We start from the raw sequence: 17,119 nt of genomic DNA, 5'->3' as shown, positions 1-17,119 counted from the left end.
GAGCATCCAAAATGAATAATCACTTGGAAAATTTAGCTTCTGGGATTTTTTTTTTCTCAATCCTGACACCTTCCTGACTACAAAAACTTCAGTAAAGTTGTGGCTGCCCCAAACCTGGCAGTGTTCAAGGCCAGCTTGGATGAGGCTTGGGGTAACCTGCTCTAGTGGAAGGTGTCCTGCCCGTGGCAGAGGGCTGGAACTGGATGAGTTTTAAGGTCCCTTCCAACCAAAACCATTCTATTATTCTTCGTCATTCTTCCCCTTTGAAAAAGGAACAGTGTTGTTTGAATTGTGACCATAGGACATGTGAAGCAATTTAGGAGGTCTTGGTATATAAACTCCCTTGTGTCACCTGGGTTTGATGTTCATGTTTTTCCACCAGGACACTTAGGAGTTATGCAAGAATAACATGGAAGTGAATTCTAAAACAAATTCAGTTCATTATTCCACTTGCATAATGTTGTGGTAGGTGTTTAAAAAAAATGACTCTCTGATCCCTGCAAATATGTCTGAATGGGAGAAAAGCAGCATGCTGTGCTCAAGAACTTTAAAAACCAAATCCAGATTAATATACATATGGAGGGTTTTCTGTTATTTTTACTGTTTATTGTCATATGTGCTGAAGGAGGAGCAATTTCCAAGACTGAATTCCTAGCCCACACTCCATCTGATGTGCCAGATGCTGCACATCTGATGTGTCCAAGAACTGCTGTGGCCATTCACAATGTTAATCCTTCAGCATTTTATAGAGGGAGGTCACAAGAGCTGTTGGCTGGAGAGCTCGGAAGAATGCTTTTAGCCTTGGAATAGCAAATTTCCAGTGTGGAGCACTGTTAGAAAGCCAGGAATTGCTATAAATAAAACCACTGAAAGGGAAGTTGAGCTGTGCTGGCGAAGGTGGTTCAATTTACAGTAAAGTATTATTGCTCATCTTGACTTGTAGTCTAAATAGACAGTAGACTACAGAGGAAAAGGTTGTGTTGCCTAATTGTATTCTTCAGGTCTGGAGCACTAGAATAACTCCTTCAAAAGGCAGTCTACACAAAACTAATGCATTGGTCTTCCTAAGAATTCTTCAATTTAAATGCCTTTCAGTGAGTCCCTCTAGGGTTGTTCTGCTTACTTGGAAAACTGTGCACATTTCAGTCCAATTGCCTCTAGGCAATTGGCATTTGTAACTAATGGCTGGAGGAAGTGTTCAGGGGAGTTTGTTTTGCATTGCTTGCATAGCACTGACTATCCCTTGGACAGTGTTTTTATATTCTGAATTCAGTTTTGGTGTATGATACCAGCCATGCAAAAAACCCTCATTGCATGTGGCTGAAAGGACATGTTTTATTCAAAGAGAGAAATAATTGTTTTGTCTTTCTGTTGGAAGTTTAAGACTGATAAGGTCTTTAGCCTGTTTTCCCTGTTCTGCAAGTGAATGGCTGTATCCATGGAATGACTTCAAAGTACCTGAATACCTGTGCTGAGGATGTTTGATGTAGGTGTTTAAGTAGGACCCTTAGGTCAGAGCTGTCCCAGGGGCAGGGTTTCCTCAGCCCTGTCCCAGTCACCTTTCCTGAGGACACACAGATGTACCATGTGAGCAGTGGGTGTGCACAATCAGCTCACAGCTCAGAGCTTTCCACCTGTGCTTGTCTGAAGAGAAGGTTTGGGAAGTAGGGCCTTTGGGAATCCAGTTTCAGTGAAGAGTGGCTAGCTGGCTCCTAATTGTCTTTTCAGAGACCATGTACTTACAAAGAATTGTTGGAAAGGTGCTCCTGGTGTGCAAGGGCTGCTCTTAAAAAGAAACGATGGGATATTTGATGTCTCAGACTGCTGAGTTTGGCACTATGTTGGGTTGGCATCTTCCAGGCAAGGGCAGAAGAGGGTGCAGTGGGGCTTTTCTCATCTGTAGGCAGTTTCTTTAAAACAAGGACTCTTAAATTTTAGAAGAAGGAAGAAGAGATGCTTGTTTTTTCTGTTTTATTTTGGAAAAAGAGAAGGGAAGTTTAGGGGTGTCCTTTTTAAAGCTGGAAATTTTGAAGGGCATGACGTTATCAACGTTGTTGATTTTTTTTAGACATAGAAGTGGCAAGAATCTACCCAGATAGATAAAATCAACACTTAAGATAAATTGTCCTTGCTAATATTTGGTAGCTTTGCTGTATCATTTAACTGCAGAAAGTACCTTCAAACAGATTCTTCAGTTGTTCTAGTTTGAGTCTAGTTTGAGTTCTTTCAGTGAAGTTGATGTCATTTGTCCAGAGATCCATTTTGTTGTTGGTATTCTCTTTGGAAAGATAACTGCCTATAATTCTTCACTAAGAGGTCCTATAAAAAATGTCAGCAAAAATAGGGAAAGACTCAAACCTTGAGCTGTGCATACAATGAGACCTGTGCCCTCTGAAACCTGCAGCCTCTGGAATTTGCACATTCTCAGTTCTTTGTTTCTTGTGCCTTTCTGGAGCCAGCCGCTTTGCAGACATTTCCTTTGCTTTGCTTGTAGTTTGCTTTGGCCGCTTTCCTCTCCCTTTTATTATTAAATGCATTTTCAAGCATGCTCTAATGTCTGCTGTTAACCCACTTCTCAGCCCAGGGCCGGACTCGACCATCGCGACGAATCTCCTTCTCCTTCAGCATCTCTCCACTCATTCCTAAGTCTAAAACTCTCTTTTCTATTGGCTCTTCTTCCAGTGATGAGGAGGAGGAGTTGGATAGTAAGTAATCATTTTCTGTGCATTGCAGCCATAGTGGGTGGAAACACAGGGAAATCTGATTTTCTGCTTCAGATTCTGCAAACATTGAACTTCCCTTTGCATTGCATGGTGTCTAACAGCATTATCTTCATTATCTTAGTCCTATATCTGAATACTAACCAATGGCAGAATTAAAAGGATTTTTATCCAAAGAATCTACACATCAGCACCATCACATCTTATCTGGTTAGTTTTAGTCTGTATCCACATGGCAGATATCATCACCTACCACTCTGAGCAGCAAAATAATCTTTACCTTTCTACTAAAACCAAAATACTTGCCTTGAGCTTGTGGCAGGGCATGGAGTTAGCAGAGGTACATCCTTGCCCTCCACAGGTGATAGTGAGTGCATTGTTCAGTGGAGGAGAATGGACAGAAGCCCTGATTATTAAATTCTGAAAATCTTCACTGCAACTTCACAACAAAGTAAAAAGCACAAATTGCAGTCAAAGACCTGAAATCATCAGGGTGTTCATATCTAGGTCCTGATATTTTAATGAAAATAGTTTGTGGGAAACAGATGAGAGTTCTCTGGCAGCTTTTTTTTTCTCCTGCAAACTCCATTGCTAAAAGAAGCCCAACTAAAGCAGAAGATTGAATTAAAGTAGTTTAGATTCCTCTTGGTTTTTTTTAATAGGATTACCAAAGATTATGCAAAATGCTTCCTATTTCTTAAGCATGTTGGAATAAACCACACACATTCCTTGTGTTGTTCCTGGAATGGGGGAAATTGCTTTCCAGTCCAATAGATTTTGGTTGCTTCCTGAGTATAAAACAATCTCCACACCATCCACGTTGTACATATCTGAATTCTCCTCCTTTCCATTCCTGATCTTCACTGTGGCTTTGTCCCTTCCTTCAGGAAAGTCCTGTGCCCAGGTGTGATATTACCCATTTCCATATTTAAGCTCCTTCCTTGTTGCTCTGTCCTTTTCTTCTGCTTTTACAAAACTCACAGTTCATGGTCCCTGCAAAGTGAACTGCAAAAAGACACAGCTGTGCATTCATATGATGCCCCACAGTAAAAAATATCCTTAGGTAAACTTCTTGGTGGAGTTTCTTTGTTTGTCTGTTTGGTGAGTTCTGTTCTTTTAAGCATTTGGGTTATTTTATTATTTATTTTTGGATTTTTGTTTTAAGCATCCAACACCTGATATTCGTGTTAGAGGGTATTTATAGCAGCCAGTATCTTCTCCGCCTCAACAGTGCTCCTGTTAATGATCATTTAAGATAATGTCAGATATTGTGGTGATGTTATAAAGGTTGATTTAGCTCTTTCTGAGACTGCTTTGGCAATGGGCACTTTTCATGGAGTAATCCCAGACCAGTTTGTTTTTTCACATCTTTAGGGTTGATTTCTCACAAGAGGATGGATGTGTGAGCACTGAGATTGCACATGCATTTCAGTCAGCAATCTTCAACCTGTTTTTTCTTTAGAAAATGGAGAATTAGTTGAAGTTTGGTGATATATTTAAGACATGGATTTCAGATGGCTGGACAATTATTATGGAGCCTTTGGATTTCTTGACCCACAAATTTTAATTACTGACTGCATTAAGGTATTGCAAGCTGGTATCAACATCCTACTCCAGTCACTGCTTTCGGTATAATGGATCTTGATCAATTATTTCAAGTCCAGCTACCATATGAATTATTTTTTATGGGTGGTGCTTAAAAGGTGTTCAGATAAATACAGCAAATCTTGGCTGCTAGCCCAAGTTCATTGGACACAGATAGCAGTTCTAGTTTTTGAAACAAAGGCTGAATTTTTTTTGTGTGTTCTGAAGTCAGATTTCAGTTTTGTTCCTGGTCATGACAGGGAGCAAAAACGTTATGAAAATAAGCTTTCCTTTCCCTGTTCTACTTCAGACACAAACCAGAGGATGAGATGTGTCTTTTCTGTGCTTATCTTCTGGGGTTTACAGCTTGCAGCAGAGTCCATCATGGGATGTTATATTGTAATCTAAAGTATGAAATCATAAGCAGACCTTAATTTTTCATTGGATCCATTTTGCCTGCCAGCACCAAGAATCCCCCATTTTTAAGATGAAACAACTATTGAAGTAAAAGATAAATTATACATAATTGTAGTTCTCATGCAGTGTATTTTCTCAAGGTAGTGAAAAACAGTCACAAAAATTATTGCAGCTCTTGGTTCAGTATTTGTTCACATTTCTGATGTTAACTGCAAAGAAACACTTAAATCCAGTCAAACTGATGAATCTTCTGAAAAAAAAAAGGAAATACTAAGGAACTCTAACCCAGATTAAAAGCAAACTAAAACTGAAATGGGAACCAGAGTTACTGCAGCTCTAACCAAGGATTTGTGAGTCTGTAAATTACTTATGTGATTCTATTTGGCACTTAGGTAGTTTTTATATTATAAAAATATAATATCACTATTGGAACTTGAATAGTAGACTTCATTTCTTACATGTTACAGTATTACTAACTTTGGTGTATTTGGGATAAATCATTAATGAGGTGAAAGATTTTGCAAGGGAAATATTAACACAGTTCTCCAAGCAGGGTTTAGGTAACAGAGTATGCCTGTATTTTAGTTTCTCAATATGAAGAAATTATATTTCTGTCTCAGACTCTGTTGGCCCTTGAATCAGTGGTTAGAAAATCTGTATTTAAAGCCTGCTATTATATGCACAGTTTTTCCTAATGCTCTGCTTTTGGATAAAGGGCCATCTTTGCCTCTAATGGCATTTAGCTCTTTTGCATTCACCCTTGGCATTAAGAGAACTTGAGCCAAAGTGCTGTTTTTCTTGCAGCATATATGCAGAAGCCTTGTAAGGTTACAGTCATGCTGCTTCTAGAATTTCAGATAGGGCTGCAAACAGTGCTTGTATGAAGGATTTTTGGAATCCTGGCAAGCCCAGTTGCTCCAGAGAGAGCCCTCTGTCCTGGATCATTTAATCTTGATTTTTCAGTGTTCTTCAGTGGTTCTGGTAAATGGTGTCAGCTCCCAGATCTGCTCCAAATGCGTTGTGCAAGCAGGTTTCTTGTGTGAAGAGAGTTGGTGCCACTGGCAGGGCTTCAGCTTCGTGTTGAAATTCAGCCTTTCCTCAAGCAGCGTTTCGTGACCAAGCCCCAGGCTGGTAACGTTTTGTGGAAAACAGAATAAGGCTTCCCTTGTTTCCCTTACTCTTTATGAAGTGCCTCAGGATTTTGATGGGAAAATGAACTACAATTTTATCAAGGAGAAAAGTTTTATACATGAAACCCGGGTGTGCTGTACAATAGATCCTTTCTAGTGGAGTATAAATAAAAGCATTGTGTCAGAATGATTCTCATTTATACCTACTGTCGTTGAATTGGCAGTTCTGATTCAGACACCCTGATTTACCAGCAAGTTTAACAATTGCATGGTCTTTACTTAATAGCTGAAGAGTGGTAAAAAAACTAAACAGGCTTTCACCTCAGCATCTAATCTGAGAGCAGCTAAGGATGCAGGGAACAGGCTTTATCCCGAGCACATGAAATCTGTTCTAAACACCCACTTCTGGAAAACATTTCCCTTTCTTCTTGAGCCACCCCAATATGCAAACTGTGTTTTTTGAAGTCAGTGGGTTAAGGCTGCAGTCTAACCTGTCCCCCCCTGCCCCTCCCATCTTTTGCAGGCTCGCAGTCCTTCAGCGGCTCCATGGGCTCCTCAGTGCAGAGGTACAGTATGCTGGGGTCACTGTCCTGGGGTCATTCTGTCCTGGGGTCACCATACCCTGGGGACACTCTGTCCTGGGGTCACTCTTGTCCTGGGGTCACCCTGTCCTGGGGGTCACTCTGTCCTGGGGTCACCCTGTCTCTTCTGGGGGCACACCTGCAGTGGGCTCTGCCTTGCACACCCAAAAGCCTTCCTGGCACCAGTGCACTTCAGCTGAAATCAGAAGTTGTGAAAATCAGTCCTGTATCACTAAAGGCTGAAGAATATTTTAGATCACTGAATACAAAAGTCTGTTCTAAGTCGCATCTCTTAACAAGGCTCTGTTATTCTTAGCTAATAACATCAGATGATGCATTATTGCAGGGTATCAGTTTACCCTGAGTTATATTTTACACTAAAAGTAGTGCTTTCTCCCTGTGGCTAATTCTGTCTCTCATGTTTTTGTATGTTACTTTTCACCGCTGCAAGTTGCACAGAGATAACAGATAACCTTCCTGCTGCCTTTCAAAGTGCTTCCCTGGAGGAAGGACCTTTGTGCCACTGGGTGTCTGGTCTCTGTGCCATTGACAGCTTTGGCTTTATTTTGTGACCTGGAGGCTCTACAGCTCTGCTCACTGCTGTCTCCTCCTCCTTGATTTAATTTGTATTTCTGTTCTGCTTTTGGTTTGTGTTGTAATTAATATTGACAGACTATGTCTTTTAATGCAATTATAGTTTCTTTATTCTTCTATCATAGCTGAAGAAATCAGAAGCTTATGCATGCAAAGACTGGCAAAAATTATCTGGGATCCTTAAAATTCCTAAATTAATACACATAAGCATTGTGGTTTATTGCTTAATATTGTATATTCATTTCTCAGGGGAGGCTTTGCAGACAGGGTGATTTCTGTTAAAGACATTCACTGCCTTTCTAGAGTTCATTAGATGCCTTTCTCTGGAAGGAAATGGTTCCTTACACCATTAATGGTTCCTGGTTGTTTGACAAGGGGAGCAGCAGAGGGTGCTATGGCATGACCTGCTTCTAAACAGATGTGAGGATTCCTTGAAATTTATCTCAAAATCAGTGGATTGACATTTTGTCTTCACTTTTCCTTCTCTGCTAAAACACCCTAAAGCACCTTGACTGTATTGGCTGATAAATACATTTGTCCTTTAAAAAGACTCTATCTATTTAATAGATGCTTTGTGAAGAAAAAAAACCAAAAAAAACCCACCAAACAACTTTAACTTTTTTTTTTTATTTTAGCATATCTGAAGAGGGCAGCAGTGTCCCCGCTGGTAAAGGTGTAACAAAAGTCAGCCGCACCTTCAGCTACCTCAGGAATAAAATGTCCAGCAGCAAGAAGAGCAAAGTGAGTGCTTCTTGTGATTTGTGGAATGCCCCTAGGCAGCAGAGATGAGTTCTATGTTTGAGTCTTTGCCTGACTTTCTTTGCTTTATTTTATTTTATTTTCTTCTACTTTCTTCCTTCCCCGTTTTATTTTTTTTTTGTTTTTTGTTAAGGGCAGGAATGTCTGTGGGATGATTGGAACTGGCTCCATGGGAAATCTTAGCTCCCCAAACTGAGCCCAAGCACAACTGTATGAGGCTCAGTGAGGCCAAGTGCTGGGTCCTGGGTTTGGGGTACAGGGACAGTGCTGGGTGGGCAGTTGGATTGGATTGGATGGTCTGAAATGTCTCTTCCAGCCTTTTTGATTCTATGTTTTTCACTTGTTTCCCCAGAGAGAATAAATTTTGTCCTGGCATGACTTTGGGCTTTGTAATGATTAATGAGTCTAATTTTTACAGAACCTGAGAGGTGTTTAATAAAACAAGCACAGGAGCTGTAAGAAGGGACTGGCTGCTGAGGGCTGTATTGTCTTTTCATAATTTTTTTACTTTTGCCACAAAGTTCCTGTGCACTGCAGGAGAAGTTGCTCAAACAGTGACTTTTAGTGGTGGCCAATATTTACATTTTTCCCTTTTTCCATCCTTGAAACCCTGGAATTTAATTTGCTGAAAGTTAAGTCCTGCTCAACACCTGAATTTCCCAGGAACAGCATTGATTACAGAAATAATTACATTAATACTAAATACTTCACACAAACAGGATGTTGTTGCTTTAGATTGTCCCTTGAAGTTTAATGTATGTTTAGGGATTTTCTGGCTTGTTGGATTTTTTTTTTGCTTGAATCTCACCTCAATTCATCTGTCTGACAGAAGCTCAGAGCAGTTACTCTCTGGTTAGGTGATGTGTAGTTAATGTGCTGGAAGGCCCTTGAGAGGTGGGATGACAGACAGCTTCTCAGTTTTTACTGATCTGTTTTTCAAAAAAGCCACAAGTGGCAGTGGCTCAGAGCTGCTGCTGAGCAGCTTCAGACAGTGCTCTTCCCTGCTGCAAAGTGCAGTGTTGACAAGGTAAATGTGTTTACTGAGAAACCTCTGCAAACACCAGTGAGAAGTTCAGGAGCATTTTGCACAGACTGAGTGAGAATGGAAGTTCATTAACTGGTTCTTGCACTTAATGGGAATAATCTCTAAAGCAAGAACTGGAGAGAGAGGTGAGAGGTTTGGTTGGGACAGAAAATACAACAGCAGTGCTTTCAGATATTTGCTCAGTTTGATTTCACTAATTTCATGTTGATAGAGTTGCTCCAAAATCCTAACCATAACATGCACTACAAAAATTGCAGCTCATATAAACTCTCATATTTTTACTAAATAAAAACCAAAATATCATTCAAGTTACATTTTCTTGTCTGCTCACAGTGGACTGTTTGCATTATGTACATTTTTAAGGCTCCACCAGTACATTTAAATAATTTGACCAAAAAATTCGTTGGAACACTGGTTTCTCAGAAGCATTATATATGAGAACAACCTGTAAGAGTTAAAAAGAAAACCAACAAACCCTGAAAGAGGAAGTTTGACACAGGAAGTTGGTTTCTGGGCTATCAAGAGGGAGCAAGGCTTCAGTGTCTTTTCAGCTCAGTTTTACTTGTCTGCAGAGCTTCACAAATGCAGTTTTCTCAGATGAAATAAAGTAAACCAAAGAACATCTGAGCCTACTAACAGCAACAACTCTTTTGGAAAATGTAGAGAGTTATGTAAAAAAAAGTTTAAAAATAAGATGGTGTTTAGAGCACTAACTGGAGATAGATGTTGGTGTGAATTTACCCTTGCCTGGCATGTTCTTGGTGTTATTTGGGATTATCAGTGAATCTCTTGCTATTAGCAGAGTGCCCTGATTGACCTTTGTGAAATCTTAAAACATGCTCTATCTTTGTCAGTTCATGAAAAAAAACTCTTTTTTTTTCAATTTGGTCGACAGTTTCTGAGGAATTACAACAATTAGTGTGAGTAATTTCTCTTTTTCATTACCTTGCACAGTACTAAGGCAGTGCTGTGCCAGCAGCATTTCAGGGTTTATGGCAGGAGTTGCAAGTGTTTGAAAGGATTAGGAGGCAGGGAATATATGTGACCTGCAGAGCAGGAGGGGCTCCAACACACAAAACCTCTCTGTCTGGGCAACTTCTGCAGCACTTTGTTTGCTGAAGTACTACATAGCAACACTGAGGTATTTAAAATTCACTTTTTCTGTACCCCAAACATCACAGAGTGTTTGATTTACTCCCCTCTACCTTTAAAATAGGTGGTCTGAGATCGACTTGTGACTTGCAAAATATTAATCGCATCCTTTTCTGCCTGTATGGGTTTGGTTTTTTTTTTAGCAGTGGAACCTAAGGTAGGGCAAGATGAAAGCAATAGCAATGTAGCTAAAATCATCTTTGAGGAAGTCAGCAATTGTGCTGCCCCTCCTCCTTTTGCTCAACCCCTGCATGCTGTGCCTCCTGTCCCTGGCCCGGCTGCATCGCCATGGGCTAGTGGGGAGCAGCTCCTGCTGGGGGCAGCTCTCCTGCCCCGGGGAAAGGATGTCTATAAAACGGAATAGACTCTCAGAAATACCTCAGATCACAGTGAAGCTGGTGGGACTCAAGCACTGGGAGGTAAGAGCTGTGTGGTTCCTGGGGAGCGGGATCCGGTCTCTGCTCTGGCACAGCCGGGCTTCACATCTCACTGGCAGCTCCAGCAGCACAAAAATAGTCCTGTTTCTACAGTCCTTTAAATAAAGTTCCAGTAACTGCCACAGGAAAAAAAGAAAAAAAATCTCATTGTGAGATCTTGTCCTTCAGTGGAGTACTGGCAGCCCTTGTGTGGAGTTTGCTGTTTCCTCCTTGAGAGTGGTGCACCGATTTCCTGTTTTTCCTGGGACCGTTCAGCTTTAATTGAAATTAAAATTAGACTTCAGAATTGCTGGGTTTTGCAGTGAACTTCAGGTGGGTTTAAAATATAGGATGGGAAATCTTCTTTCAGCACGAGAGTCACAAGATTTGGCTTGAGCTTAGAGTGATCTTTTCTCCTGGAACTTCACAAGGCTTGGCAGTAGAGCAAAACTCCAGGCATCAATTTGGTACCATCAGCCCAGGCCTAAAATGCAGAGTTTTAGTTGTGTGTCCTGCCAGGCTGGATATGGTTGGAGCTGGGCTGGCCAGCGGATGGAAAATGGGGCTGTGGAGGTTTCTGTGGGGTGGTGTGAGCCAAGCTGATGGCTCAGAGGAGGCGGAGATGTGACGCAATGCAGGCTCTTTCTGGCAGCTTTTCTGCTTCAGACAGGATTATTCCATATGGTAATACTCCTAGTTTTGCTTATTTGCAGAACAAAACAGCATTTGGGGCCAGTAAATAGACTTTCTGTTTCTGACACTTTGCAGGGACAGACTCTGGCGCTGGCATTTTGCCTGGGATGTGCTGGGAGACGAGTCCTTAGGCTGAGTTCCTCATTATGTGAGGATGTCTTCCAGGGCTCAACATCTTCCCTGCAGTGGCTGCAGAGCTCCATCCCTCTTTAAGCCACTTCATGGCAGTTGCTCACACGGGCAGCTCTGCAGTTCCCTGATATTCAGGCTGGGACAATATTAGGCAAAGGACACGTGGCGTATAAACAACAAAATGCAAAGATAAGCTGACAGAAGCCTTTACCAGTTTCTGGTTAAGCTTCTCTTTCAGATGCTAGGAAATCTGCAGTTAAAAGTACAGACCTGGAGCTGACTTGTATCATAAACATTTTGTAGGTTGGTACATGGAAAGACGAGGAGTTGTTGTAATTCAAATTCAGAGTTTTTCTGTAGAGTTTCCTTTAAAAATTGTTTGGAAGAATTCCAAATCCTTGAAAGGCTGCGGGGAAAAATGTTTCAAATTTTTAGTATTTAGTATTTTCTGTCTAAGGTAGAGATAGAAAAGAAGCAAAAACTCTGCTAAAAGTTGGAGAAGTTGTCTGTGCTTGTCATCTTTCCAAAGCTGAGTAGCCCAGAGGTTGAGTCGTGGCTTGTGGAAGATGAGAGGGTCTTTTATGGTGTTGCTGTTGTTCCCCAGCCTTTCTCTGGTGCCACAGGTCACGAGTTTGTAAAAGATCCATTTTGCCAAAAAGTTTCATGTAGTTACTTGGGGTTGCATGTAACTGTTGAAAAAGTTGCTAGCTGGAAGGAAAACAGAGGTGGAAATATTTTGGCAGTCAGGCAGTAGAGGCGCTGAGAAGAGCTCGTGTTCTCCATTAGAAATGCAGTTGCAAATCACGAGCCTTATGGTTTGGCCTTAAAAATTTAACTGTGTTGAAGTCTGATAAAAACTGCATGTGGCATTTTTATTTAACACAATATATTTAAAGTGCTGAGGAGGCTGATGAGAGCCCAGAAAAAGGAAAGAGGTAAAATCATTAAACCAAGCAAGTATAAAACAAAGGTAGAAGGAAGTAGGTGCCTTCAGAACAGACTTGGTCTCATCTGCACTGGTGTGAGTCAATAGTATGTAAATCCACTTGCACAGGGGCTTTTTGAAGGGAGGGCTGTGCAGACACATGGCCATTGTTCAGCTGCACCTCAGTCGATATCCTCACCGTGCCAAAGGCAAACACTGAGCAATCTGTAACTAGGCAAGAGTTACACTGCCCAGTGACCAGGCTTCTGGTCATTCTGTCTCAGCAGGAAAAAGAGAAAGATAAAGAGAAGACTAAAGAGAAGGATAAAGATTCCAAGGAGAAGGAAAAAGATAAGAAGCTGTTAAATGGACATCTCTTCACTGCAACCTCCGTTGTAGCCCAAGCAACCTGTTACCACTGTATGAAGCCTTTCAACAAGGATTCGTACTACTGTGCAAGTAAGTCAGGGGGGTTCCCCCTCTTCCTTTTATTTTTCATTGAATCTGGCATGCAAAATGCAGCCCTACATTTTATTTTCCTTTTGCTGGAGGGTGTAAGGTGGGAGGGAGACTGTGGAGGTAGTGATTCATGGAGCAGTGTGTTGCCTTGTGGAAACTGGACTGAGATGAGTCGTGGCTGCATGGAATTGTGTTGAAACCTCTTCCCTGAGCCTGAGCTCAGCCATCACAGCAGGCCATGGGGTTTTCTACCCCTTGTTGGGCTCTATCAGTCAGGAGAACTTTGGTTATTTCAGCTACCTGTAGTGCTTGGAGCTGAGGTGCTTTGATAAGATGGAAAAAAGACAGGGACAGCTGGCTTGGATCATGGCTTCTATTTCCAATGGAGGAAAAGAAAGTCTCACCCTTCTCTGGTGTATTACTTTAGTTCTCTGAAATACTGCTTTGGTAAACCCATAGTGGGAACCACATGGACCAAAAAGGAAATACTGACCCTCTGCTGTCTTTGTACAAGAAATTGCATCACAGGTCAAATGACAAATACCTGTCTGCGTGTGGAGGACGTGCAGCACAGAGCAGGCAGGATGGGAGCCTCACTCAGGGTTTCTGACAGATTGGGGATTTTGTTCTCATTTCTGATCAGACAGTTTCTCCTGCCTGTAGCTTGATAAGGTGTTTGTGTGGTCGAGACCAGAGTCCTGCTTGGTGCCTGCAGCAACCCAAAGCTATGGACTATGCAGACAGAACCCATTTTTCCCACTATAGCTCAGTAGAAAAGGCTTTCCTCTCCTCACTGTTAGTAATTTTTTACTCCACTAGCTTAGAAGTGAGTCAGAGTGAGTGCAGGAGCTGCTCCCAGGCTGGAGCCTTCCATTCCTGCTGGTAGATGTGAGCAGGGGAAGGAGCAGCCAGCTGAATCCCAAATGGCATGCTGAGTTTCCTGGAAGAGACTTCAGCAGAGTTGTTTGTCTGATTCATGCTCTGTGTCAGCCTGATGGGAAATGTAAAACATCAACAATTACAAACTCTCAAATGCATCCTCTCCCTTTCCCCACTTGACTTTCTTAGCAGCTTCTGAAGCCACGTAGGAAATCAAATATATCCCAGTTTAATGCTCTGTATACTAATGAGTTAAATTCTTTCCTTGTTTTCAAGGTGTGATGGAAAATTATTGTAAGTTTTCTGCACTGGCCAGAAAATGAATGTCATAAAAAATGTTTGGTGAAGGCCTAAGCTGAGAGCTCACATCAGCAAGTGGTTCTTTCTCCCATTGCATCTTAAAATCAACCTCAGATGCTTTGGAAATGATGGATAAGCAGCAGCAGAGGCTCTGATATTCCTGTGCTCTTGTAGGCTGGTGCTACCACCACTGCTCTGTCTCACCTCTGGATGACTTTTAATGCCTTTTAAAACACTGCATATTTTAAATCAATGTCTCAGCTTTTCAGTGATGCCTTCCAGCTTCCTGAAACATCTACTCAATGCTGAAAGATTGTGCATGCTCTGAAACAAAGGGCAAGAAAAAAAGCCTAATTTTAGTAGCTTTCTGCCTTGTGGTTGTTTTTTTTTTTTTTTTCAGTGATGCAGAAAATAAGGTTTAGGGGGTTTTAGTTATTAATACTAATGATGCAGAGGAGTTAGAGGAACTTCCTGCTTGCTGAAAAGTTGATTAAAGGAGGAATAAAGTCCCTACAAACAGAATTTTTGAACATTAAAAAAATCCACATTTTTTGCCAAATGGTGCACACTAAAGTGGTGTCTTCAGGCTTTCAAGGCTTGAGTGTGAATTTCAGGATTCTGAATTGTCTCACTGCCTCTGTTCATGCACCAGAGGATCAGGTTCTGTTCCTCTTCCTTGTTTGTGCTGAAGACTAAACGTACTTACGGGTTTTGCAAGAGTTTCCAGGTTGTTTTGTTCTATCTTCTTCTGCACAGGAAATGGTGAGACACGGTCAGAATAGCAGCACCCTATGGCCTTACCCTTATCTCTGTCAAAATATCCACATTACTGGCTTTTATTGAGTCATCCCAAATGTGAGACATTCTAGAAATGTGAGCGTATTTTGTCATTCTGGACATAATTTTTTTTCCTATTTTCTTCTTCAAGAAATAATTCAGAATTTCACACTTGCAGTGTAACATACATGTAAAATACAGTTCATTATCTGTGTTAGTGTTGTCATGAATGAGTGGAAATACTTTTCTCTAAGCCAGTAAAGCTCATCTTGAACTGTGATCTTTCATTTGCTAAAAGAGTTAAAGCCTGAAACCCAATTCTCAATTCTTATTGGAAAAAAAAAAGAAAAGAAAAAAAAAAAAAAGGCAGTTTTAATAATCTCTGAAAACTGAAAACTTTGATTCCCAGAAATCTGCTGGCAGAGATCATGGGCAGACTTGGGGTATTAAAAAAGAAAAAAAAAAACCAAAACAAATAACCCAGCTTTTACACTGGCATATATTCAGCAAAGGGTGGTGTCAAAGCCTGATGGTTCTTTGCCTTGGTGAATGTGGTGCTTTTGGAGCAAACTTCAGTCCAGCAGTACAGCAGCACTTGGGTTCTCTTCTGTAGATCTTACCCATGATGTCTGAGTCTGTAGAAATTAATTTCCCTGCCTCTTCCTGCTTTTCCATAGTCCTTGTCTTGATGAGAACAGTATTTGTCTTTTCAGAAAAATATTGGCCCTACAATTGATTTATCTTTTTTTTTTTCTCCTTTTTTTTCCCTTTAATTTAAGACCCCTGGCAACTCAACCTTGCATTGATTTTTAAACAGAAATTCCTGTTAAATTCTGTGAGGAAATGTTATTAGCAAAGGGCTAATTATCCTGGAAAGCAGCCTCTCTCAGTATTTGTAGCTACTTGTGTAAACCACAGTGATGCCTGAAAGTTCCAATTTTCAGTTGTGTTAGTTAAGAGCTCAGATTACAAACAGCAAAAACTGACCTGTTTTCTGTGGGGTTTTGTTTAATTCTTTGTTTTTGGGGTTTTTTTGACAGACTGTAATGCAATTGTTCACAAAGGCTGTAAGGAGAGTTTTGCTTCTTGTGCAAAGGTCAAAATGAAGGTAAGGGATTTCATCTACTCTACTGAATATATATATATATATATATATATTTATAATACTTTCTACCACATCACAGAGTTTCCAGTTTGTTTTAAAGAACTTCAGCCCCAGTGCTGAAGCTTTCACATGATGAAAACTGTTAACATACTGTTTATATGAGGAACACACAGATTCTGTGCTTACCCCAAATGCAAGGAACCTGCTTCTTCAAGCTAAATTATGTTTGTGCAATTACGATTTCAGTTCACTTCAGTATTGTCATCACTTTCACATTTTCATATTTGCTGCACATTTCTCCATCTGTTATTTTGCCCATTTCATTCTGAGAAAATAAAAATATATTTAAAAATACACATACACTGAGAGGCTTCAGGAAAAAAATTAGCTTTTTTGTTTTAGTTCTATGGCACAACCTTCTGGGAGAAGGGAGGAAGAAATTAAAATGAATTTTGTTTTTCTTTCAGCCACAGAGAGGGATGCTGCAGGCACATGATACCTCTTCATTACCCACAGTAACCATGAGAAACAAAAGTAAGACAATTTCTTTCCCTCTGCTTTGGGAGTGGTCTGTGTCTGCTGCTCTTTACTGTCCTGACAACTGATAGTTGATATTATGAAAAATAAGCTTTTAACAAAGCAGGCCTGAAAACATCCTCTGTGCATGCTAAGCAATATTTGAGACTTCAGAAGTTGTACTGAAGTTGTACAGAGTTCGTCCCCTTCTGCAGTGTCTGTGTAGCTTTAAGGAAATGTAAAATCATCTCAGATTTAGAAAAACCGCTTGTCTGTTGTAGCTTGTGGAATGCCTGTACCTGTAAAGGCCACAAAATCTGGGAGATGCAGCCTATGTCCATGAGTGTCTGTCATGGGAAAGAAACCAACTATGGGTATTACGTGGAGAGGATTCAAAACAATTACTTTTGTTTTAATTAAATAGTTTTGGGTTTTGAGGTAGGCCAGATAGAAAGTTTAATTTTGAGTAAGAGGAATACTGACAAACTGTTCCTGACTTAGCTGAGATACTCACTGCACTGCAGTGACCCAGTGTGACCAAGGATAGGTGTGAAATAGCCCAGCTTGGTTTTATAGGACCATGATTTGATAAGCTTAAGTGATAAGCTTTGATAAGATAAATGATAGTTTTTATTGAACCACATTATATAATACAGTTGTAATCCCTGAGGTATTTATCATGAAGTTCAGAGGTGTTGCTCCAGAAAGCAGAAATGCATCTGAAGAAGGAAAAATGTGAAATTAATATGAACAGATTAATTATAGGTGTGTGAGGTATAATGAAATCAGGATTATAACTTATTGGTGGTACATGCTGATAAGAAAAACCTATCTCAAAGAGCTGGACCAGAAACAGCAAGATTTAAATGACACTGGGCCCAGGGAAATAAAAAGACAACACAGTGGATTGTGACATATAATTAATTATCAAAACA

General features: G+C 40.6%; 1 protein-coding gene across 18 annotated transcripts in view; it reads left to right on the top strand.

The window, feature by feature from the left end:
- Positions 1 to 17,119, top strand: part of AKAP13 (A-kinase anchoring protein 13) — a 203,298-nt gene that overhangs the window by 166,927 nt on the left and 19,252 nt on the right. For 12 of the 18 annotated variants that reach the window (XM_033070327.1, XM_033070333.1, XM_033070329.1 and 9 more), the window contains 6 exons: positions 2,580 to 2,705; positions 6,375 to 6,417; positions 7,662 to 7,767; positions 12,433 to 12,607; positions 15,604 to 15,671; positions 16,136 to 16,202. In XM_033070327.1, coding sequence (XP_032926218.1) covers positions 2,580 to 2,705; positions 6,375 to 6,417; positions 7,662 to 7,767; positions 12,433 to 12,607; positions 15,604 to 15,671; positions 16,136 to 16,202 — 585 coding nt within the window. The remainder of the gene's footprint in view (positions 1 to 2,579; positions 2,706 to 6,374; positions 6,418 to 7,661; positions 7,768 to 12,432; positions 12,608 to 15,603; positions 15,672 to 16,135; positions 16,203 to 17,119) is intronic. The other 6 variants (XM_033070332.1, XM_033070326.1, XM_033070342.1 and 3 more) reach the window with 3 other exon arrangements.

The sequence above is a fragment of the Catharus ustulatus genome, chromosome 12, assembly GCF_009819885.2.
Source record: "Catharus ustulatus isolate bCatUst1 chromosome 12, bCatUst1.pri.v2, whole genome shotgun sequence".
Classification (NCBI taxonomy): domain Eukaryota; kingdom Metazoa; phylum Chordata; class Aves; order Passeriformes; family Turdidae; genus Catharus; species Catharus ustulatus.
This window is presented reverse-complemented; position numbering and strand designations above follow the sequence as displayed.